Source organism: Triticum aestivum, chromosome 7A (genome assembly GCF_018294505.1).
Source record: "Triticum aestivum cultivar Chinese Spring chromosome 7A, IWGSC CS RefSeq v2.1, whole genome shotgun sequence".
Lineage (NCBI taxonomy): Eukaryota > Viridiplantae > Streptophyta > Magnoliopsida > Poales > Poaceae > Triticum > Triticum aestivum.
Window position 1 is genome coordinate 716,323,556 of NC_057812.1, and position 25,516 is coordinate 716,349,071.

General features: G+C 47.4%; 1 protein-coding gene across 1 annotated transcript; it reads left to right on the forward strand.

Moving 5' to 3' along the window:
- The first annotated feature begins 2,167 nt into the window (after positions 1 to 2,167).
- Positions 2,168 to 3,763, forward strand: LOC123146991 (uncharacterized). The gene has a single exon (XM_044566245.1). It carries the CDS (start codon positions 2,460 to 2,462, stop codon positions 3,405 to 3,407), a length of 948 nt encoding a protein of 315 aa, XP_044422180.1. The 5' UTR covers positions 2,168 to 2,459; the 3' UTR covers positions 3,408 to 3,763.
- The last annotated feature ends 21,753 nt before the right edge of the window (positions 3,764 to 25,516 follow it).

Genomic DNA, 25,516 nt, shown 5'->3' on the forward strand with positions numbered 1-25,516 from the left:
TGCAATTGAAACAAGTTCTTGCTAATGGAAAAAGGGAGGGTTGAATGTAGGTGTTGTTCTTATTTTGCCCGACGGATTCGAATTAGCACCGCCCGGTCGTATTTCCCCTGAGTTAAAAGAAAAGATAGGAAATCTTGCTTTTCAAAGTTATCGTCACATAAAAAAACATTCTTGTGATAGGCCCCGTTCCTGGTAAGAAATATAGTGAAATTGTCTTTCCCATTCTTTTCCCTAGATCCCGCTACGAAGAAAGATGCTCATTTCTTAAAATATCCCATATATTTTGGGGGGGAAACCAAGGAAGAGGACAGATCTATCCTGATGGTAGCAAGAGTAACAATACAGTCTATAATGCTACGTCAACAGGTATAGTAAGAAAAATACTTAGGGGGGGGTATGAAATATCCATAGTTGATGCATCAAAAGGACGCCAAGTGATTGATATTATCAATTGCCTGATACACTGAAATATGCTTATCTTAATGAAAAGAAGATATATCTTGTTATTATTAGTGCTAACTTTTAAGAGCATGAAGAAAATAGATTATTAAAAGCTCTGAGGAAGCACCGTGCTGCTATTGGATATACTCTTGATGATCTCAAAGGCATTAGTCTCACTCTATGTCAGCATAAAATTAATATGGAACCTGATGCTAAACCAGTTGTTGATCACCAATGACGATTAAATCCTAAGATGAAGGAAGTGGTAAGAACTGAAATATTAAACTCATGAGAAATATCATTATAGCGGTAGTGGTAGTGGTAGCGCTGTTCGGCGTAGCCGCGCTACTGCTATTAGTTTAGCAGTAGCATGTTTTACCCAGGACGCGCTACTGCTACGGGTAGCCCCGGTGGGTTAGGTCGGGACGACTTAGCAGCGGCGTTGGGCGGGCGACCAGAGCTACTGCTATTTGGTTACCTGTAACGTTTGTTTACACCCCGTGCTATTGCTAAGTAGCAATAGGGGTTGCCGTGTACCCCGCGCTACTGATAAGGTTCTATCTATAAGGTTTCTCCAAGTACTGCAAGGACACAGGTCCACCACGAGGATGCCACCGGCACGCCATCCTTACTTAAACAGACTGATTTCCAAATCCATACTCAACCATAGGACATATCGCCTCGTCGGGGAAGGATCCGAAAAATCTTTATTTAGTGCCGTCATCGCCGCGCGGAAGTCAAGACGACGAACAATCTATAAACCTAGACTATGAGGGACTAAAAATGATTCACACGCATGGCCGACGACCTTGAGCCACCGGAGGACAACGGCGGAGGAACTCTCCTGGTGGCCGGAGATCGCCTTTCTTTCTTGGGGTGGAAACCCCTGCGTTCCGACTTGGTTGTAATGATGAAGTCATGAAGACTCTCATAGGGGTAGAGTGTGTGTGCGCGCGCACGCGCGTTCATAGGGGTGAGTATGAGACGTCGTTGTATGAGAGGAAGAGATTGAGGGATCGCACTACCCATAGGGGTGCGTTGGTTCTCATTATATAGCATAGGGTAAATACATATACAGGATATGTACGATATATGGAAATTACAATCGTATATGACTCGGAGTCTAACACCCTCCCTCAATATTAACCGGTGTCAAGAAGGTTGAGATTGCGCCAACAGACTTCAAACAAAGGAAGTGGCAATGGCTTAGTGAAAACATCCGCAAGTTGATCTTTAGACGAGATAAACTTGATTGTAGTAACTTTTGTGCAACTCGTTTCCTCACAAAATGAAAGTCAACTTCGTTATGCTTTGTCCTTCCATGGAAGATAGGGTTGGATGAAAGATATGTGGCTCCAATGTTGCCCATAGGGGTGTGCTGGTTCTCATTATATAGCATAGGGTAAACACATATACAGTGTACGATATAGGGAAATTACAATCGTATATGACTCGGAGTCTAACAGTGAGTATATGCGCGGATATATGAGCGCTTGCGTTATTAAAAAAAAAGTCATGAAGAAGACGCTGCCGCGATCGATCGAGTGGACCTAGGTCTACCTAGGCAGGTACGCCATATGCATGACGTCATACGCCGAACGAAAATCGTTTCCTCGTTTTCCTATAATAACACGCCTTGGTACGGGGCTGCATGCATGCGCGGCCGGGTTAGCAGCTCCCCATCTTTGCATGCCCAACCAACATACGTGTCTATACCAAATATCTGAATACAATACGACCGTGTTTCCATCACTCCGATACACGAAATATGCATGACAAAAATCTATACAGGCGTCGCAAAATCTATACACACGAAACATGCATGATCGGGTTCCCATCACAAGGACGTGATCATGCCAACTTGCTGTAGGACTCCATATGAACCAGAATCCGGTTACATATATGATCCAGTCCCGACTCGGTCTCGAATTCCCTCCCCGGCCGGCCTACATATATATACAGGCGCGTGCGCGGGCATACTCGATCGCCTCACAGTATAATTGGCAGTACGGTCGACAATGGGTGCCACGGCGAGCCGATCGGCGCCGATGACGTGCGACGACTTGCCGGTCTTGTGGTACTCCAAGCTGGTGCGGTCACGTCGCGTGCTGAATGTGGGCAAAGTCTTCTTCGACGGCCTCGTCTGCAACGTCGAAATTTTGCCCATGTGTTTCGACAAGGACGGCCTAGCCAACGTCTTGATCGTCTCGGTGGGCGTCATGTTGGATCGTCACCTCAGATCGTTCGCCGGCACCCACGTCTCCCTCGAAATCTTGGACGCGACCGGCCAGCACACCGTCTTCCACAAAGACAGTGACCAAGAAGAGGACAGTTTCTACTGGCTGACCATGTACGTGCGCAGGTGCGAGCTGGAGGCGTCGTCGTGCGTGTCTGCCAGCGACAGATTAACCATCCGGTGCACTCTGGAGAAGAAGCAGCAGGTAACAAAGCGGCCGCACCTGCTCGGAATCTTGTTCAAACCCAACGCGGTTCAGGAGCCGCCGCAGGTCGCCATGGACGGGTCCCACACGCTCACCGTCGGCAGCTTCTCCGAGCTCAGCGCGGCGCTTCGTGCCGAAGGGGACGGTATCTACTCCAGGCACTTCGCCATAGGGGGGAGCAGATGGTACATCAAATTCTGCCCCAAATATCACGGACGGTCCTTCTTGTGCCTCGGCCGCGGCCGCATGGGCAAGGGCGAGATGCCGATGACGGTAGAGTTCAGCTTCGACCTCAAAGGGGTGGTGAACCACCAGTCCCAGAAGATGACGCACACGTTCGACCGTGACAACGATGACTTCTTCTACGATCTAGAGCAAATTAGAAGAACGTCGCCCATGCAGGACGACAGCCTCCTTGTTCGGTGCTGCCTCACCGTTGTCATGCCGGAGGAGACTCCCATCGCCGTCCCAGTGTGCAGCAGCGAATCAGTGCTCACTCCTCTACTCAGCGCCATGCATGGCTAGCTAGTTTGGGCTACAGAAGACAGGCCCACACAAAACTAGTATAGCTCTGCAATCAACAGGTTAGTCAATAGTCATACCGGCAACTTATTTGTGATTCGAAACTACTTCACAGACGACATTTGCTTGCACGATCCTGAGCCCATGCCAAATCCAACAACTTTCTGTACATTGGCGTCTTGAATGGATGGTGTGAGATGGAGTGTCGTGCTGAAATCGTCAGTGAATGTCGTCTGTATAGCAGTTCTCTTCTCTTTGTGATTTACTCTCTTCGTTTCTTTTTAGTCTGCATATAAGGTTTCGTCAAAGTCAAACTTTGTTAACTTTGACTAAGTTTATAAAAAAATATATCGAGATACACAATATGAAATCAATATTGTTAGATGCATCATGAAATTAATTTTCATACCATATATCTTTAGTATTGTAGATGTTGATATTTTTTTCTATAAAGTTGGTCAAACTTTATAAAGTTTGACTTTCATCTAATCTTATATGCAGACTAAAAAGAAACGGGGGGAGTACTAAAGAGAAAAGTTCTCATTTCAACTACGAAACCGGTCAGAACACACCCCCAGCTAACCGCGAGGCTCAAAATTCAACCCTGGTTTTGCTTCGACGGGGAAGGAGAGGAGGGAGTTTTTCTTTTTCTTTTTTTCTCATATATATAGAAGGGGTCAAAGCTGGCCCGGCGGTACCCAGTCAACCGTGAACATAGTCAATACCGGTTGACCGAAGCAAAACCAGGATCAGAGTTGAGTTTTGAACCTTGTGGCTAGTTAGAAGGGTATTTCAACCGGTTCCATAGTCCAATGTCTTAAATCAAACCGAGTGGTTAGTTCGAGGTTGAAATGTCAATTTTTCTCTTTACTAAACAGTTTGTCAGCTACTCCCTCCGTTCGGAAATATAAGTCTTTTTAAACACTTCAAATAAACTACAACATACGGATGTATGTAGACATATTTTAGAGTGTAGGTTCACTCATTTTGCTCCGTATGTAGTCACCTATTGAAATCTCTAGAAAGACTTATATTTTGGAACGGAGGGAGTGCCATCTTGTATAAATCCAGTTACACCGTATTGTTCTCATATACTCTTATATGCAGCCTTTTCTCATGTCATGTCATGTTCATGAAAAAAATTCAAGCATGAAAACTAGCACCAAGCTTATTCGAGTTAAATTTGAACTCTTGTGATCCAGATAGGCCTTGCAACAAAGGATCATGAATAGTTTGCCTTGTGACGGCAATTCATTGTTGGAACCGCCAATTCTTCAGTGGCCTTTAAAAAATTGTTTTCCAAGATTTTCGCAAGCCATTGGAATGAAATCTAGCTAACGCAAGTCCTTGATTTTTTTTGAAACTATGACATTTCTTATAGCAAATTCGGAAACTATATGACCTAATGTGTTATTTGCAAAACTATGACCCCGTCGGCCTCTTTTAGGCCGAAGACCAACTTTTCGGTCAGCACTAGGCCATATAGTTTCCGAATTTGCTCTAAAAAAGATCATAGTTTCAAAAAAAACTCCAAGTCCTTCACCTTCAACCGCCTAGAGCACATTGTTCCTCTTCCTCCTTGAAGCGATTTCCTTAGCCACAACATGATGCTTCGCTTCAGGAAAGATCATGTCCAAACATTCGTCTGCGACACTACTAGAAAAAGCCTTATAGATAAACTTGAAAGAGTGACAAACGCGACGAGGCACCCGTCACTCCAAGTTAGGAGAAGTAGCAGCGGCGGGTAAAACACATAACCGCCAGAGCTATAGGCACACCAGTGGCGGGCGAAATACACCACCCGCCACAAAACAAGCACTGCTGAGCTTGGCTATGTTATGAATGCTTGCAGCGGCGAGCGGCTAGATGTATCCGCCATTGGTGTTATAGGCAGCAGTGGCAGGCAAGACAAAGGCCCCACCACAGATGAATGCCTACAACTGGTTAATTTTTGTGTGCAGATATTAGCTGTGGCGGGTGTCCAATCGTGCCCGCCACATATAGGTTAGCTCTGCACTGTCCAAATTCAACTCAAAGATTGCCGCCCGCCACCCCAAATTAGCAGTGGCGGGTCATCTGGCGCTGTCCTCGCACGGGATGAAAACTATTTGCATACGCGTGCCCCTCCCCCTACCCCACTTCACTCCACTCTCCCTCATCTCGCTCTCGTCGCCGCTCTCGTCCTCCACCGCGTCGCTGCCCACGTCATCGTCGATGTCCTACTTGCCGTCCGTTGTCGCCGTCGTCCTCGACGTACTCGTCGCCGCCCTCGCTCTCCCACCACGTCGCCCCCGCCCTTGATCCGCCGCACCATCGCCCTCGCCCTCGATCCGCCACCCCGCCGCCCTCTGCTCCAGCAGGTAATCCGTCGCCGTCCCCGCCTCTCTTTCCGGCTCTCCTCGCCACCCGCGGTCGCGGCCGCCAGGCACACGGACAGCCGCGATAGCTGCCACGTTTGACTAGAGTTAGGGTTAGGGGTCCTACTATATGCCTCAGTTTCACCCCACTCAAGAACAACCGCTTCACCCTCGAATTCGAGCGTGAGGGGGATCTCAGGTTCATCCTCAACAATGGGCCATGGACCCATAAAGGAGATGCCTTCCTCATGGTGGAAGTGGACAGAAGCGCGAGGCCTAGGGATGTGGAGGTCGCCCACATGCCAATGTGGGCGCGCATCTACGACGCTCCCCGATCATGCTCTTCGAGTCGGTGGCTAGAGCCCTCGGCGCCGAGCTTGGTGAGGTCCTGGAAGTGGATGCAGATAACGAAGGCAGAATGTGGGGCAACTACATGTGTGTCCGCGGTAACCATGACGTAGATGAACCCATTAGAAAGAAGTTAGAGACTTATGATAATGCTGAGGGAAAATTGTATAAGCTGAATGTAAAGTACGAGAGGCTCCCTAGGTTTTGTACTGCATGTGGCCATCTAGGGCATGGGCAGCACGACTGTAAGCTTCCAGAGGATCTCCAAGAGATGAGATTCTCGATGGCACTACGCGCATCTCCTTCTAAAAGAAGTAGCATGAGAGGAGGGGGCAGCGTCCCGGATACGAGTAGTGCTCGCTGGTTCCTGCACTTCGAGCCAGAGAACAGGGGGCAGCAAAGATGATCTTGCAGAAGAAGGCTCCAGAGAGGTATGGCAGAGTTTCGGAGAAGGTGCTGGCAGACCCATTGGTTCAGGCTACTATAGCAGCAGTTAGCAGCATCAAGCTGGACTCGGGCAGCGGAGAGGATGGGGGCTCGGGTGGCGCTGCTAGCGGCACCCAGAACCTAGAGATGACTACCCGGACTGGGGCGGTGGATGGCTCAGATGACAAAGAGACTGACAGCAACTCATACCCTCCCAATCCTCAGCACCCTACTCAGGTTTGTGTAGCTGCTGGTAAGGGGTGCGTGGAGTCAGAACTTGATTTCAACTCATACAACTCATGCTATGGACCGAACCAGACACAAGCAGTGGGAGGGGGCGATGCAGATGGTGGAGTCATAGCAGCTCCGGGAAAAAGGGCACCGGATGGTCATGGAGAAAAGGCAAACATAGGAGAAGATGCAGCAGTCTACACCATCGCCAATCCAGCTAGGACACCGGCCACTGAAACTGCTGGCCTGAAACAAAGAACTGCGGCCGAGAGGGACGAACAGAGCAGCCAGAAGTAAAAAGGGGAGTTGAAGGTAAACAAAAGTGAGCCAACAATGTATGAAGCTATAGGTGGTGGACCGACAGGTAAAGCAAAAGATGCTGAGACCCTACAGGTGAAATGGATCCCGGGGGGAAGGCCAGCGAAGGGCAAGGATCAGTGCTTGGGAAGAGGGGAGATAGAGGCGCAGGCCATGGGAAAGTTGGGGAGGTAGAAACCAACCTGAAGATGGATGACAAGATTAAGAAGAAGAGAAGAACTAGTACAGAGGGAGAGGGCAATGGCATGGAGGGCTCAGGCGGCACGAAAGCGACCGGTCCAGGGGCTACCGGCAAACTGTCGGGTGCTAATGGCGGCACCCGTCAGGAGCCATGACAGTCCTAAGCTGGAACTGCCGGGGTCCTGGGCAGCCCCGGACAATTCAGGAACTTGTATGCCTTGTGCATACCTACAAGTCCAAGCTTGTGCTCCTCTCTAAAACTCGGCAAAGCACCTCGTATGTTAATAAGTTGATATGGAGGCTAGGCCTCAAAGACTATATTGTGCAGCCCGTCATTGGCAAAAGTGCTGGTATCACACTCTTCTATGATGAAAGTGTGGAAGTAATAAAGCTTGCCGTTGGCCCGAGGTACATCGACGTGTTAATTCGTTTGAATCCAAATGAAATGCAGTGGTGGGGTACTTTTGTCTATGGTGAACCGAAAGCTCATCTAAGACATAACATGTGGGAGCTGATCCATAGAATAAAACCCAAATCCAGCGCTCCCTGGATGATGATAGGTGATTTCAACGAGACAATGTAGCAATCTGAACATATATCAACCTCGAGGAGGTGCTACTTCTTGAGCATGCATTGGTTTTACCTTGAAGAGGAAAGGGTGATGCAGCAAAGTAGCGTAAGTATTTTCCTTAGTTTTTGAGAACCAAGGTATCAATCCAGTAGGAGGTTACACGCAAGTCGCCTTGTACCTGCACAAACAAATAAGAACCTTGCAACCAACGCGATAAAGGGGTTGTCAATCCCTTCACCACCACTTGCAAAAGTGAGATCTGATAAAGATAATAAGATAAATATTTTTGGTATTTTTGTTGTATAGATTGGAAAGTAAAGATTGCAAAATAAACAGCGGCAGAAATAGAAAATTGATAGGAAAATAATATGATGGAAGATAGACCCGGGGACCATAGGTTTCATTAGTGGCTTCTCTCAAGATAGCATAATTTATGGTGGGTGAACAAATTACTGTCGAGCAATTGAGAGAAAAGCGCATAGTTATGAGAATATCTAGGCATGATCATGTATATAGGCATCACGTCCGCGACCAGTAGACCGAAATGATTCTGCATCTACTACTATTACTCCATACATCGACCGCTATCCAGCATGCATCTAGAGTATTAAGTTCATAAGAACAGAGTAACACATTAGGCAAGATGACATGATGTAGAGGGATAAACTCAAGCAATATGATATAAACCCCATCTTTTTATCCTCGATGGCAACAATACAATACATGCCTTGCTGCCCCTGTTGTCACTGGGAAAGGACACCGCAAGATTGAACACAAAGCTAAGCACTTCTTCCATTGCAAGAAAGATCAATCTAGTAGGCCAAACCAAACTGATAATTCGAAGAGACTTGCAAAGATATCAAATCATGCATATAAGAATTCAGAGAAGAATCAAATATTGTTCATAGATAATCTTGATCATAAACCCACAATTCATCAGATCTCGACAAACACACCGCAAAAAGAATTACATCAAATAGATCTCCAAGAAAATCGAGGAGAACTTTGTATTGAGATCCAAAGAGAGAGAAGAAGCCATCTAGCTAATAACTACAAACCCAAAAGTCTGTGGTAAACTACTCACGCATCATCGGAGAGGCCATGGTGTTGATGTAGAAGCCCTCCTGATTGATTCCCCCTCCGGCGGAGCGCCAGAAAAGGCCCCAAGATGGGATCTCACGGGTACAGAAGGTTGCGGCGGTGGAAATAGGGTTTCGTGGTGCTCTCGGATGTTTTCAGGGGAGCCACGATGGGCCCACGAGGGTGGGGGCGCGCCTCCCTACCTCGTGACCGCCCCGTTGCTTCCTTGACGTCCACTCCAAGTCTCCTGGATTGTGTTTGTTCCAAAAACGATCCTCGCGAAGGTTTCATTCCGTTTGATATTCCTTTTCTACGAAACACTGAACACACAAGTCGCCTTGTACTTGCACAAACAAATAAGAACCTTGCAACCAACGCGATAAAGGGGTTGTCAATCCCTTCACGGCCACTTGCAAAAGTGAGATCTGATAAAGATAATAAGGTAAATATTTTTGGTACTTTTGTTGTATAGATTGGAAAGTAAAGATTGCAAAATAAAAAGCGGCAGAAATAGCAAATTGATAGGAAAATAATATGATGGAAGATATACCCGGGGGCCATAGGTTTCACTAGTGGCTTCTCTCAAGATAGCATAATTTACGGTGGGTGAACAAATTACTGTCGAGCAATTGATAGAAAAGCGCATAATTATGAGAATATCTAGGCATGATCATGTATATAGGCATCACGTCCGCGACCAGTAGACCGAAACGATTCTGCATCTACTACTATTACTCCATACATCGACCGCTATCCAGCATGCATCTAGAGTATTAAGAGCATTACTAGTAGAACCCTCAAACCCTCAAATCCTTATAGAAGTTTTAAGGGTTGAGAAGTGCCAGTTTTTGACACTTTTAAGGGTTGAAAAACAGGGGCAAAGACTAGAACCCTCAAACCGAACCCTTAAACTGCTTTAAGGGTTGGATTTGAGGGTTCCAGTCTTTGCCTCAACCCCAACCTTTAAAACTATCATTTCATATATCACACATTTCATCATATGACATATCACAAATTCCATCACATTTGACATAAAACAATAATCATTCTAGTTATTATTACAACGCCGAATAAAACAATAATCATTCAAATTATTACAACAATGTTTGAGCAAATTACACTAATTGTTTGAATCAAATAGGACATAGAAAAGTAAAACAAAGATACATCATGGGCCAATGCCCCGTCCATCCAACTGCCAGTGGTGCTCTACTAGATCATCCCGGAGCCGACCATGAGTGGTTGCATCCTCAATCTCACGATGTGCTTGAAGAAAAGCGTGTATGCGAGAAGGGTTTCTTTCCGGTTGCACACGGGTACCAACATTGTCATAGAAACAAGGGAGGTTTAACCCTCTCTCATCCTCTAGGATCATGTTGTGTAGAATCACACAACATTTCATGATGTTCACCAAGGTTTTTTTGTCCCAAAACCGAGCTGGACCACGAACTATGGCAAACCTTGCTTGCACAACACCGAAAGCTCTCTCAATATCCTTGCGGGCTGCCTCTTTTGCCATGGTGAAATGAGCCTCTTTTCTTGTTAAGGGCACCCCATTTTTCTCCTTGATGGACTTCACAAGAGTTGCCCATTCAGGATAGATGCCATCGGTGAGATAGTATCCCATTGAGTACTCATTGTCCATGATTTTGTAGTTGCAAGCTGGAGCATCACCAGAAATTAATCTTTTGAACAAAGGAGATCTATTGAGGATATTGATATCATTGAGTGTTCCCGGCAACCCAAAGAATGCATGCCAAATCCATGTGTCCTGAGATGCTACGGCCTCAAGCACAATGGTAGCCCATGATGGGCAATTTTTCCACCTCCAATGCATGCAAGCAAGACTACCTAGCATCCCCGACCATCCCCTTTTTCATTCATTTCCATTAATCTCTTTGTATCTTCCTCGTTTGGTGCCCGAAGATACCGCTCACCGTACAACCAGATGACCAACTTGGCAAACCTACGGACTGACTCTGTGGTTGTATCTTGCCCAATGCGAAGATACTCGTCGGTATAATCCGCGGGTATGCCATAAGCGAGTACCCGCATTGCCGCCGATATCTTTTGATATGCACTAAACCCCATGATACCGGCGGCGGATCTACGATGTTTAAAGTAATAGGAGGCGGCCTCACAATCGGTGACAATCTTCACAAACAAACTACGCCGCATTCGGTACCTTCTGCGGAAGAGACGAGGAGGGTATGTAGGTACCTCCGCGAAGTAGTCTTCCATCAAATGCTCGTGTCCGAGAGCGCGATTCCGGTAGATGGTGACTCGCCCCATCTTCGACCCTCTCCTCTGATCCATCAGCTTCACATAGTTTTCAAACGATTGCACGTCGATGAGGAGGCTCATCATCTCGACGTCGTCGTCTTGCAACAACTCAACAATGTCGGAATCGCCGGATGTCAACCAATCCGACGAATCGGACATCGAGTCTATGACAATCTCCTCATTGTTCATCTCCATCTGCAAAGGACAGTCACTAATTAGTGCTAAAAAATGAAACAATAAAGAAAATGAAAAAAAATGAAAAAAGCACATACCTCACCTCGGAGGAGGCGGCGTCGGCGGCCGGGGCGCGGCTTGGACGGTGGGAGGGCGGCCGGGGCAGGGCGGCCGGCGGGAGGGCAGGGCGGCGGCGCGGCTTGGACGGCCTGGGCGACCGCGGCACGGCTCCTGGGAGGCTGGTCAGGGCGGGAGGGGAGGCGGGAGGGGAGGCGGGAGGGCAGCCGGGCCGCGGCGGCGCAGGGGAGGCGGGAAGGGACGCCGGGGCGGGGAGGAGGAGGCGCGACCAGGGCGGGGAGGAAGACACGCGGCCGGAGCGGGGAGGCGGCGGGGCGGGGAGGCGGAGGGGCGCGGCGCGGCGGGAGGGCGGCCGGACGCCGGCGGCGGCCGGATCCGGGGAGGGGGGGCTGAAAACTCCCTCCCGCGCGTTGTTGGCGAGGGAACCGGGTCGGGGAGGGGTTTGGGCTGGCCAACCCCTATTTCTACAGGCTGGGAAGGAGAATAGGGGTTGAGCCCCTAAAAAGTTTTGAGGGTTTAAGGATTAAGGGGTTCTATTCTTTGGGAATTTTTCGTCTCAACCCGTAAAAAAGCGGTTATTTTTTAGGGTTTGAGGGTTTAGGGGTACTACTAGAAATGCTCTAAGTTCATAAGAACAGAGTAACACATTAGGCAAGATGACATGATGTAGAGGGATAAACTCAAGCAATATGATATAAACCCCATCTTTTTATCCTCGATGGCAACAATACAATACATGCCTTGCTGCCCCTGCTGTCACTGGGAAAGGACACCACAAGATTGAGCCCAAAGCTAAGCACTTCTCCCATTGCAAAAAAGATCCATCTAGTAGGCCAAACCAAACTGATAATTCAAAGAGACTTGCAAAGATATCAAATCATGCATATAAGAATTCAGAGAAGAATCAAATATTATTCATAGATAATCTTGATCATAAACCCACAATTCATCGGATCTCGACAAACGCACCGCAAAAGGAATTACATCGAATAGATCTCCAAGAGAATCGAGGAGAACTTTGTATTGAGATCCAAAGAGAGAGAAGAAGCCATCTAGCTAATAACTATGGAACCGAAGGTCTGTGGTAAACTACTCACGCATCATTGGAGAGGCCATGGTGTTGATGTAGAAGCCCTCCGTGATCGATTCCCCCTCCGGCGGAGCGCCGGAAAAGGCCCCAAGATGGGATCTCACGGGTACAGAAGGTTGCAGTGGTGGAAATAGAGTCCCGTGATGCTCTCAGATGTTTTCAGGGTATATGAGTATATATAGGCGAAAGAAGTAGGTCGGTGGATCCACGAGGGGCCCATGAGGGTGGGGGCGCGCCTCCCTACCTCGTGGCCGCCTCGTTGCTTCCTTGACGTCCACTCCAAGTCTCCTGTATTGCGTTTGTTCCAAAAACGACCCTCGCGAAGGTTTCATTCTGTTTGGATTCCGTTTGATATTCCTTTTCTGCGAAACAATGAAATAGGCAGAAAAACAGGAATTTGCACTGGGCCTTCGGTTAATAGGTTAGTCCCAAAAATAATATAAAAGTGCATAATAAAGCCCATTAAACATCCAAAGCAAATAATATAATAGCATGGAATAATCAAAAATTATAGATACGTTGGAGACGTATCAGGAGGTCAGAGAGATACATGGAAAAATTTAGGAGGGTCCTGTCGGATTGTAACCTCTTTGCCATAGGGTTTAAGGGACCAGTTTGGACATACAATAACAAACATGATGGCCATAGCAACGTCAAGGCAAGGCTAGACTAAGGGGTGGCCCCGAGTTGGTCAGATCACTTTAAAGATGCTTACATCGAACACATATGTTCATCTTGATCATATCATCTGCCGGTGCTGCTGTGCATGGGCACGCGCAAAGTCTGGAGGCAAAAAGGATGCAAGGGGCAGCGACCTTTCCGATATGAGCATATGTGGGAGCGTGCAGCGTCCCTATCGCCAATGATCGCGGAGGGGTGGGGGCGGGCAGTCCCAGCTAGCAACCTGGAAGATGTGTGCAGTAAACTGAATAATATGCAACAAGTGCTAAAGGGATGGGCTGACAGAGATTTTGGCTCCATTATAAAGAAAATGACTGAGATTAGGAAGAGACTAAGTGTTCTGTGGAACTACCCTCATGCAGCAGCAAATCAGACAGAAATCAAGAGGCTCTCGGCGGAACTCGACGAACTGCTCTTGAGGGAAGAATTAATGTGGAGGCAGAGATCAAGAGCCACGTACTTGCGAGAAGGGGACAGAAATACCAAGTGGTTCCAACGGAAAGCAACCTGGAGGAAGAAGAAGAATGAAATAACAAAACTGAAGAACCAAGAGGATACATGGGTTGAGGATAGAGAGGGCCTGCACGTGTTAACATAGGATTTCTTTAAAGAACTGTATAAAAGAGAGGACAATGTGGTTCGGGCGAGCTGTTAAACCTAATCAAACGGAGCATTACTCAGGACATGAACAGAGCATTGACAAAACCCTTTTCATCAGAGGAAATCAGTGACTCACTGTTTCAGATTGGGCCACTTAATGCGCCCGGGCTAGATGGTTTTCCGACACGTTTCTTCCAGCAAAATTGGGTGTGATGAAAGACGATGTGATAAAGGGAGTCTTAAGCTTCTTCAATGACGGGTCTTGCCAGAAGGAGTAAATGATACAGTGTTAGTACTCATCCCTAAAGGAAATAACCCGCAGTCACTGAGAGATTATCGACCCATCAGCCTTTGCAACATCATATACAAGGTAATTTCAAAATGTTTGGTGAACCGACTTCGGCCTCTCCTGGATGAGATAATCTCTGAAACCCAGAGTGCCTTCATCCCGGGCCGTATGATCACAGATAACACCACCATCGCGTTTGAGTGTTTCCACAAAATTCAACACAGTAGAAACATCCACAACACCCATTGTGCATATAAGTTGGATTTGGCAAAGGCGTACGATAGGGTGGACTGGAACTTCCTTGAAGGAGCGCTAGAAAAGACTGGCTTCAACCAAAAATGGATCTCATGGGTCATGATGTGTGTGAGGTCAGTGAGATACTCGGTACGGTTTAATGGTGAGCTTCTGGACCTCTTCATTCCCTCACGAGGATTGCGGCAAGGAGATCCTCTCAGCCCTTACCTTTTCCTGTTTGTGGCGGACGACCTGGTTATGCTCATGAATAAGGAGATAGAGGAGACAAGACTAACACCCATCAAAATAGCAAGAAATAGCCCAGGCATATCTAACCTCCTTTTTGCGGACGATAGCCTGATCATTTTCAAGGCTATGGTGGATCAAGCTGAGACGATGAAGAAGGTGTTGCGCACTTTCCAAAAGTGCACAGGGCAGCTATTAAGTGAGAGCAAGTCCTCCCTCCTATTCAGTGATCACTGCCCTACAAACGTCAGAGATGAGATAAAGAGGGTCCTAGGAGTTGTGACAGAATCCTTTGAGAGCAAATACCTAGGACTCCCCACTCCGGAGGGCAGAATGAAGGACTAGAACTTCCAACCTATCATGGATAAATTCGTGAAAAGATGTAACGACGCCTCAGATAAGTTCATGTCATATGCCGCAAAAGAAGTGCATGTCAAGTCTAGGGTTCAGGCCCTACCATGCTATACCATGGGTGTATTCCTTTTCTCTGAAGGTTTCTATGAGAAATATGAGAAAATGATTCGAGACTTTTGGTGGGGAGACGAGGAAGGCCACCGGAAGGTGCACTGGATATCTTGGGAACGGATGATACGACCAAAACGGGCGGGAGGCATCGGATTCAGAGTCATGCACCTGTTCAACTTAGCTCTCCTAGCCAGACAAAGTTGGAAACTAATACAATACCCAGAGAGCGTTTGTGCTAGAGTGATTAAATCCAAGTACTACCCCCATGGCAATCTCATTGATACAGTTATTGCCAAGGATGCATCACCGGTTTGGAGAGGGATTGAAGCAGGGCTGGAATTACTCAAGAAAGAAATTATTTGGAGGGTAGGCAATGGAAAAAGCATCCAGATCCAGAGGGACCAGTGGCTACCTCGGAAGGAAGGCCTTAAATCTGCCACTTTTATCAGGAGATCGAGACTTCGATGGGTTAACCAGCTGATACACCAGGACAGTAAAGAATGGAACATGGAGCTCATTAGACAGATTTTTCATGACTTTGATGCGGAAGAGATTAGTAAAATTCACATCCCAAGGTCGGACATGGAGGACTGTATAGCTTGGCATCACGAAAAGAATGGGAATTTTTCTGTGAGAAGCGCATACAAACTGGCAGTCTCCTTGCAAGGTCAAGTTTCTCAGAGCCCGTCAACATCGTCAAGTGGGGCGCACGATCGGAGCATCTGGGATCTCGTCTGGAAAACAAATGTGCCCCCCAAGGTTAGAATTTTTGGTTGGAGAGTGGCAACGAATACTTTAGCAACAAAGAAGAACAAGTTTAAACGGACTCTGGAACTGGACAGCACATGCAACATCTGCGGCTGCGAGGAGGAGGATGAATTTCACGCGGTTATTGAATGCACTAAGAGCAGAGCCCTAAGAACCGCCATGAGGAAGGAGTGGGACATCCCACATGAAATATGGTTTCGGCGCACGGGACCTGACTGGCTTCTGCTGCTACTTGCGTCCATCCCTGAGGAATCGTGAGTGCGAGTACTCATGCTCCTCTGGAGGTGCTGGCATCTGCATGATAATTGTATTCATGGAGACGGAAAAGAGCCCATCATGCAGTCCGTTCTCTTTCTCTTGCAATACGAGGAGGACCTGCTAAAAGCTGGCCAAGATCAACCATCGTTTTCAGAGAATGAGGGGAAGATACTGACTGGTCAGGATCCTAGCACTCCTGCCCAGGTTCATATGCAGTGGACGGCTCCAGTCCGATGCACGGTAAAAGTGAATGCCAACGCATCATTCCTACCTGACAGCGGGGGGTCCTGGATTGGTGCTGTTTCTAGAAACCATAATGGGCAGATTATTCTATCGGTGGCAGACAAGTAGCAAACTTAAATAATGTGGAAGAGGCGGAGATGCAGGCTGCGCTGATTGGCCTCCAAACTCTGGTGAATGTGTACACGGGCCTAGTCGTGTTGGAGATGGACTACAAAGTTATGATTGAAGAGGTCATGGACTCAGGGCAGTCCCGGTCCCCATGCTATGGTATCACTCGCGATATCAAGTCAGTGTTGGCTAGATTCGGATCACACAAGTGCTCTTTTGTCGGAAGAAATTGCAACAAGCTGGCTCACGAGCTTGCGGCTACGGCCAGGAGAACAGGCGACTTTTTAATGTTTGGCAATGTGCGTGCTAGTCTCATTCCTCTGATGTGGTCCGAGTGTAAAACCCCCCTTGAGTAATTTCCAACTCTTGTTTCTCAAAAAAACAAATTGTAGTTGTAGTTTATAGCTGTAATTTGATATTTATTTATAGTTGTTGTTCCTAGTTGTATAGTTTTTATTGCACACATGAAAACAATTTGTAGATTGATAGATGAGTTCGGCAATCAAAACTAATCGTAATATGAACTCAACAGCCACATACGTAACCATCAACGAGGAAAACCAAATCGTGTTTGGGGGGGGGGGGGGGGGACATATATTTCTGTTCATTCATACTGAGTTCAATATTATGATGTAGTAGGTCCCTTCATTTCTTTACTGGGATACATTCTATAAGCGCTAAAGTTTTGCCGAAACATTTATTTATTTATTTATGTTTCACCAAATTTCTATCACTTAACGTGTCCATTTTTATGTGGGGCTCATGGCAAATTTCTTTGTTTATTTTTTATTCATATTGTGATGTAGTAGATGTCTTAAGTTCTTTAAAGGGGTTCATACTATAAGCGTTATAGTAATACGAAGAAGGTAAACGCTTCATATCTATGAAGAACTCTTTGTTTTCTAATGATGTGTATAACTTCCCAAGAATATTCCAATAATATGCCGATTCTACTAAGGAGTGTTGATGACCGATTAATCCCAGATTTACTACTGGCGTTGATTGAAAAATTATTACGTCGGTGAAAACTCATCATAAAATTGATCATTTACTACTGACCGACTATAGCAATATGCCATAGAGCATCTCCAACAGCCGCGCGATATAAGCGCAGCGCTGAAAAAAAATCTGTTTTTTGCGCGCGCACAGCCGCTCCGGGCGATCCAGCAGAGGCGCAAAACATGCGCGAGCGGCATAAGTATTTCAGCGTGCGGGGCGAAACGGCATCCGCGCCACTTAGTTCGTGCGCCCGCTTCTGCGCGCTGCACACTCGAGCGCCCGCGCCGGACCATCTCCGCTGCGCCGCTTTCGCCCCGCCCTCACCGCCGCCGGCAAATTCGCCCGATGGACGGCCGCACCGACATCCTCCTCACCCCTCCCTACACCCACGACCCCTCCTCCGCCGCCGCAAACCCTAGCGCGGGGAGCTTTGACTTCACCTCCACCTCCAAGCACCGGTCTCGCGCGTGGCATTTTCATGCCGCCGCGGACGACCTCGGCGGCGAGTGGCGTCACGCCGGCGCCCGCCGTGAAGCCATGTGCCCCCCTCTCGAAGCTCCCAAAAAGCTTGAAGGGCGTGCGACGGATGCGGTGGCGAGCGAAGCGCCGGCGAGCTCGCTTGTTGCGCCGGCGGCCGATGCGCACAAGGTGTTCGATGAAATGCCCACAAGGTAAAAAAATGCCCACTTTTTTGTTTTTGTTTTTTGAATGCATACACATGGATAGCTTATTTGCTTTGTTGTATATACTTTGTAGTTTCAATGACGAGACATACATGTCAACTATGGGTGTTGGCTCGAACAACTCTCATTGGTCTCAATCCAATGATGTGCATTTCGATGATCATGAGATTGAGGTGGACGAGGATGGTGAGGGTATCGTCGATGCGCCGAAAGGAAGAGCGAGCAACTACACCATGGACGAAGACATCTTGCTATGCAATATATCGTTGCAAGTGTCGTGGGGTGCCACCGTTGGAGGGGATCAAAGCATAGATGCATATTGGATCCGGATGAAGGAGCACTTTGATTTACACAACAAAGATGGAATTGACTGCTCGGAAAGATCTCTTCGCTCTCTGTGGTTGACAATCAACTAAGATCGTCAAAGGTGGGTGGCCGCACTTAAGGCGGTTGACACGTTGAACCCAAGTGGCACTAATGATAGAGATAGGGTAAGTGCCATTTTTTCATGATTCTTCCATGTTCATCATGCTTCTTCTTGGTGTTTCAAGTGCTAACTTGTTCTTTTGTTTGAAGGTCACAATTGCACAAAACTTATTTCAAGGAGAGGAGAAGAAGACCAAGAAAGGGAGACCATTTACCTTGCCTCATTCCTATGATGCGTTAAAGGATGATGACAAATGAAAGCCACATGATGGTGTCCATGATGAGGAGAGCAACAAACGCAAGCGAACTATTGATTTGGATGAGGAGGAGGAGGAGGCATCAAGTGATGACGGCAAGAGAAGCCCAACAACAAAATCGGTTGCGTACTCCAAGCCAAAAGACCAAATGGATGCAAGAAAGACGGAAAAGAAAAGAAGAAGAGGAAAGGAGATGACGTGCTAAAAATGTCATGGAAGCTATTGTGAAGGCAAGAAAGGAAGCGAACGAGGAGAGAAAGATGGTAAGGAACCAAGATGCAGCGGCCGAGGAGAGGAGGTTGGCGGCCGAGGAGAGGAGGGTGGCGGCCGAGGAGAGGAGGGTGGCGGCGGAGGAGAGGAAGGTGGCATTGGAGGAGAAGAAATTGGACATGGAGGAGTGAACAAGATTGTTGGAATGGGAGAATTACTTGTTCTTCATGGACACATCTACCCTCAATGAGAAGCAAAATGAGTACGTCAATCATGCCCGCGATGAAGTCTTGGTCCCAAAAAGAGCCATGGTTGGCATGGGTGGCATGGGTGCCATGGGCGGCATCGCTTGCTTCATAGCTACCATGAGCGGCATGGGAGGCATGGGTGGCTTCGGAGCTACCATGGGGGCCATGGGCGGCATTGATGGCTTCGGAGCTACCATGGGAGGCATGAATTTTGCGTCTCTCATGGGAGGCATGGGAGCACCTCCGGGTGACATGGGTGGACGCATGTCTTCCGGTGTGCCTCACATGTCTTCGCATGATGCCGGTGGAGATCTTGCCAATGCCTTCCGAGCTACCCACAATGAAGAGGAAGAGGAAGAGGAGGACGAAGATGAGGATGAGGCATGAGTTGATGTGCCATTTGTTTGTGCGAAATTTTATGTCATGAACTTGGTTCGATGACTTTGAACTTGGTTGGATGATGTTTCTGAGCATGATTTTGAACTTTTATGTCATGAACTTGTGTGGGTGATTTTAAACTATGCTATGTCTTGTTTTGATGTTTGAAATATCACCATATTGTCTCCAAAATAAACATATGGCAAGCGCCGGTTGCTCGGGCGTCTACTGGAGCTGCGTGCGCGTGCTACATTTTGCAGCGGCCGCTGGAGCTAGCACTCCGTGCTGCGCAAAATCTAACGATTCCAGCGCTATAAACGCTTTTTAGCGCGCCGTGTGTTGCGCGACTGTTGGAGATGCTCTTATGAAGCATCATAGTCAAAACGACATAATAAATAGATGTGGCGAGAACGTATATTGGCTGGGCTGAAGAGTAGATTGAGGTAGCATGACAACAACAACAACAACAACAACAACTACTACTACTACTACTACTACTACTACTACTACTACTACTACTACTACTACTATTACTACTACTACAACAACAACAACAATAACAACAACAACAACAACAACAACAACAACAACAACAACAACAACAACGACGACGACGACGATGACGACGACGACGACGACAACAACAACAACAACGACAACAACGACGACAACAACAACAACGACGACAACGACAACGACAACGACAACGACAATAACAACGACAACGACAACAACGACAATGACAACAACGACAATGATAACAATGACAACGACAAGAACAACAACAACAACAACAAATGCCTGTAGTCCCAAACAAGTTGGGGTAGGCTAGAGGTGAAACCCATAAAATCTCGCATCCAACTCATGGATCTGACACATGGATAGCAAGCTTCCACGCACTCCTGTCCATATATAGTTAGCTCTTTGGTGATACTCCAATCTTTCAGGTCTCTCTTAATGGACTCCTCCCATGTCAAATTTAGTCTACCCCGCCCTCTCTTGACATTCTCCGAAAGCTTTAGCCGTCCACTATGCACTGGAGCTTCTGGAGGCTTGCGTTGAATATGCCCAAACCATCTCAGATGATGTTGGACAAGCTTCTCTTCAATTGGTGCTACCCCAACTCTATCTCGTATATCATCATTTCGGACTCGGTCCTTCCTTGTGTGGCCACACATCCATCTCAACATACGCATCTCCACCACACCTACCTGTCGAACATGTCACCTTTTAGTCAGCCAACACTCAGCGCCATATAACATTGCGGGTCGAACCGCCGTCCTGTAGAACTTGCCTTTTAGCTTTTATGACACTCTCTTGTCACAAAGAATGCCAGAAGCTTGGCGCCACTTTATCCAACCGGCTTTGATTTGATGGTTCACATCTTCATCAATACCCCCATCCTCCTGCAGCATTGACCCCAAATATCGAAAGGTGTCCTTCTGAGGTACCACCTGGCCATCAAGGCTAACCTCCTCCTCCTCACACCTAGTAGTACTAAAACCGCACATCATGTACTCGGTTTTAGTTCTACTAAGACTAAACCCTTTCGATTCCAAGGTTTGTCTCCATAACTCTAACTTCCTATTTACCCCCGTCTGACTATCATCAACTAGCACCACATCATCCGCAAAGAGCATACACCATGGGATATCTCCTTGTATATCTCTTGTGACCTCATCCATCACCAATGCAAAAAGATAAGGGCTCAAAGCTGACCCCTAATGCAGCCCTATCTTAATCAGGAAGTCATCAGTGTCGACATCACTTGTTTGAACACTTGTCACAACATTATCGTACATATCCTTGATGAGGGTAATGTACTTTGCTGGGACTTTGTGTTTCTCCAAGGCCCACCACATGACATTCTGCGGTATCTTATCATAGGGCTTCTCCAAGTCAATGAACACCATATGCATGTCCTTCTTTTGCTCCCTATATCTCTCCATAAGTTGTCGTACCAAGAAAATGGCTTCCATGGTCGACCTCCGAGGCATGAAACCAAACTGATTTTTGGTCACGCTTGTCATTCTTATTAAGCGGTGCTCAATGACTCTCTCCCATACCTTTATTGTATGGCTCATCAGGTTAATTCCACGGTAATTAGTACAACTCTGAACATCCCACTTGTTCTTGAAGATTGGTACTAATATACTCCGTCTCCATTCTTCTGGCATCTTGTTTGCCCGAAAAATGAGGTTGAAAAGCTTGGTTAGCCATACTATTGCTATGTCCCCGAGACCTTTTTCCACACCTCAATGGGAATACAATTAGGGTCCATTGCCTTGCCTCCTTTCATCCTTTTTAAAGCCTCCTTGACCTCAGACTCCTGGATTTGCCGCACAAAACGCATGCTGGTCTCATCAAAGGAGTCGTCCAGTTCAATGGTAGAACTATCATTCTCCCCATTGAACAACTTGTCGAAGTACTCCCGCCATCTATGCTTAATCTCCTCGTCCTTCATCAAGAATTGGCCTGCTCCGTCCTTGATGCATTTGACTTGGCCAATATCCCTCGTCTTCCTCTCTCAGATCTTGGCCATCTTATAGATGTCCCTTTCGCCTTCCTTCATGCCTAACCATTGGTAGAGGTACCCATATGCCCGACCCCTTGCTTCACTAATAGCTCGCTTTGCGGCCTTCTTCGCCATCTTGTACTTCTCTATGTTGGCTGCACTCCTATCCAGGTATAGGAGTCTGAAGCAATCTTTCTTCTCTTTAATCGCCTTTTAGACATCATCATTCCATCACCAGGTATCCTTATCTTCGCTTCTCCTTCCCCTGGACACTCCAAACTCCTCCGAGGCCACCTTACAAATGCAAGTAGCCATCTTCATCCACACATTGTCCGCATCGCCTCCTTCCTACCAAGGGCCCTCCTTAATGACCCTCTCCTTGAATGCCTGAGCTACCTCCCCCTTGAGCTTCCACCACTTCATTGTAGCGAATTTGGCATGCTTATCCCGTTGGACACGTAACCGAAAGCGAAAGTCAGCAACCACCAGCTTATGATGGGGTACAGCACTCTCTCCAGGAATCACCTTACAGTCTAGGCACGCATGCCTATCTTCTCTTCTCGAGAGGATGAAATCAATCTGGCTAGAGTGTTGGCCACTACTAAAAGTCACCAGATGTGATTCTCCCTTTCTAAAGAGGGTGTTAGCTACAATCATGTCGTAGGCTAGAGCAAAGATTAATTCATCTTCTCCTTCTTGATTCCTGATGCCATACCCAAAGCCCCCATGCTCCCCTTCAAAACATGTGTTAGATGTACCCACGTGGCCATTGAGGTCTCCTCCTATGAGGAGCTTCTCACTAATCGGTACACTCCTAACCATGTCTTCCAGGCCTTCCCAGAACTCCCTCTTGGTGTTCTCATTGTGGCCTACTTGTGGGGTATACGCGCTGATAACATTGAGAACCAAGTCCTCAACTACCAGCTTGACCAGGATAATCCGGTCCCCATGTCTCTTGACGTCTACCACTCCATACCTGAGGCTCTTGTTGATCAAGATGCCTACGCCATTTCTGTTTGCAGCCGTCCCCGTGTACCACAGCTTGAAGCCGGTATCCCCCACCTCCCCCGCCTTCTGTCCTCTCCATTTGGTTTCTTGGACGCAAAGGATATCAACACCTCTCCTCACCGCTGCATCAACTAGCTCCTGAAGGTTCCATGTTAGAGACCCTATGTTCTAGCTACCTAAGCGAATCCTCCTAGGCTCGGCTAGCTTCCTTACCCTTCGCACTCGTCGAGTCAAATGTGAAGACCCTTGCTCATTTTCCACTACATCCGGGCGCCGTTGTAGTGCGCCACTAAGGATGCGACGACCCGATCCTCGCTCACTTGCCACTATATCCGAATCAAGATACAATGCGCCACCTGGGGGGTGACGGCCCGGCCCTTTCCCATTTGCCACCACACCAGGGTTCTGATGTGGCGCATCGCTGAGAGGGTTACGCCCCAACGAAAATCTTTTGGGCTTCATCTTCATAAGTGTTGCTGAGTTTTTACGTTGGCTCGCCAAGCCTATCACAACCCTCCTCCTTTACCCGGGCTTGGGACCGGCTATGTTGAGACAACATAGGCGGAGTTGAGGTAACATGACTACATCTAGAGAAAATGGATAAAATCAATACTATCATGTTTCAAATAGAAGAAGATTAGAACTCTAATAAAGACCAGTGTAGGTAATCCTTTTACAATCACATGTTCTCTAGATAATTTATATTATAGGCAACGTACAAAGTTCCTAGGGTTGATATGAAACATAAATTGGTTGAGTGTTTTGGCACCAACATAAGCATCGATATATGAGTACATAAATTAGCATCGATTGCTGAAACAGGGAACTGGGAATTTCTGGTCATTTATTTGTTACATTTTTTTGTTTTTCATAATATAGATCCATTTGTGGATGAAAGGATGTACCATGCCAGAAGATGGATAGGGACAACCAAGTTGCTTTGCTCTATACAGCCACACACAAGGGAACCAACATTTGGTTGGATGATTAGAAGGACAGTGGTATCACCAGCCCACAAGGGTTTAAGTCCCGGTGCTCATATTTCTTGGATTTATTTTAAGATTTCTGACGATGTGCATTCAGCGGGTGGAAACGTTTTCGTCAACTAGGAGGTGCCTACGATGACTTCGTAAATCACGAAATAATTTTTAGAATTCATGAACAATTATAAATTCCTGTTTTCCCAAATCCATGATTTCTTTATTCCTGAATATTTTTAAATACATGAAATTTTCAAAAAGCTTGTAGTCAGATTTTTTTTTCCATTCCATATTTCCTTATGAAGCGACATACTTTTCCCAAGCCATGTCAATTTCCCCTTTGGCACCTGGATGTACTACTTGTAAATCCACACGGACCCATTTCACACAAATTACATTAAACCCTTCTTAAAATATGGTGCGCATGTGATGTTTGTTGTACTGCTCCTGCCAACCTTCCTCTAACATGTTCCAACATATTGTGCTACTTCAGATTCTATTTTTCTCCTCTGACCATGTGAAACCACGAAAAGGTCACCCCCGCCCCCACTGGTAGTGTAGCTCGAAGCTCCCATACGGACACAACACCCACCAGAGCACGCAGCCATTGCCGAAGTGGATGGCGTCGCGGCCTAGGAAGAGGATGAAGTCTCCGACATTGCCGAGGTGGAGCACGCCCTCGATGGCCGCGAGTAGCGCGCGCTGACTGGCCACGCGAACGATAGTGTTATCTAGCGGCTCATCCTCGTCGGCCCTAAGGGGTAGCTGTGCTCCAGTAGCACGCCCTGGTCGGTCATGAGGAGGTGCATCGCGTGGGCATCCACTATCGCGTCTTTCCCCGGTCCGCGTCGTTCCCTTCCTAGGCTTCACCGTCGTTCACCGCCTTGGTGCTCTCGGCGCGGTGTGGTCAACGAATGACAGCCATCAAAAGATTAATGTAAGCGGTAACGCTGACAGATGGACCCACCAGCTACATCTTCGGACGCAAGGAAGTGCCTCCATATTAGGCGCGAAAAAATGATCCCTCCCCCTGACAGCTAGGACCCACCAGCTATATCTTCGCACGCAAGGAAGTGCCTTCTTATCCTCCCTGGTAGCTAGGACCCACCCGGTCGAAGCATACGTAGCGTTATCTGCCTGGTCGTGAACATATACGTACATACTGGTCGATCGATCTCTCTGCAACGATGAACCGTGGCCGAGCAAGCAAAGGCACATGTCGTAATAAAGCCCCCGACGTAGCAGTTCAGGCAGTCCCGTCTAAACCGTGTACACGTATGTATAGGCCATAGGGCTAAAAATATGGTCACATCCGTACATACGGGCGGGGCTCTCGAACACGTACTCGTGCATATGTACGGACATGGCTCGTGTACATGG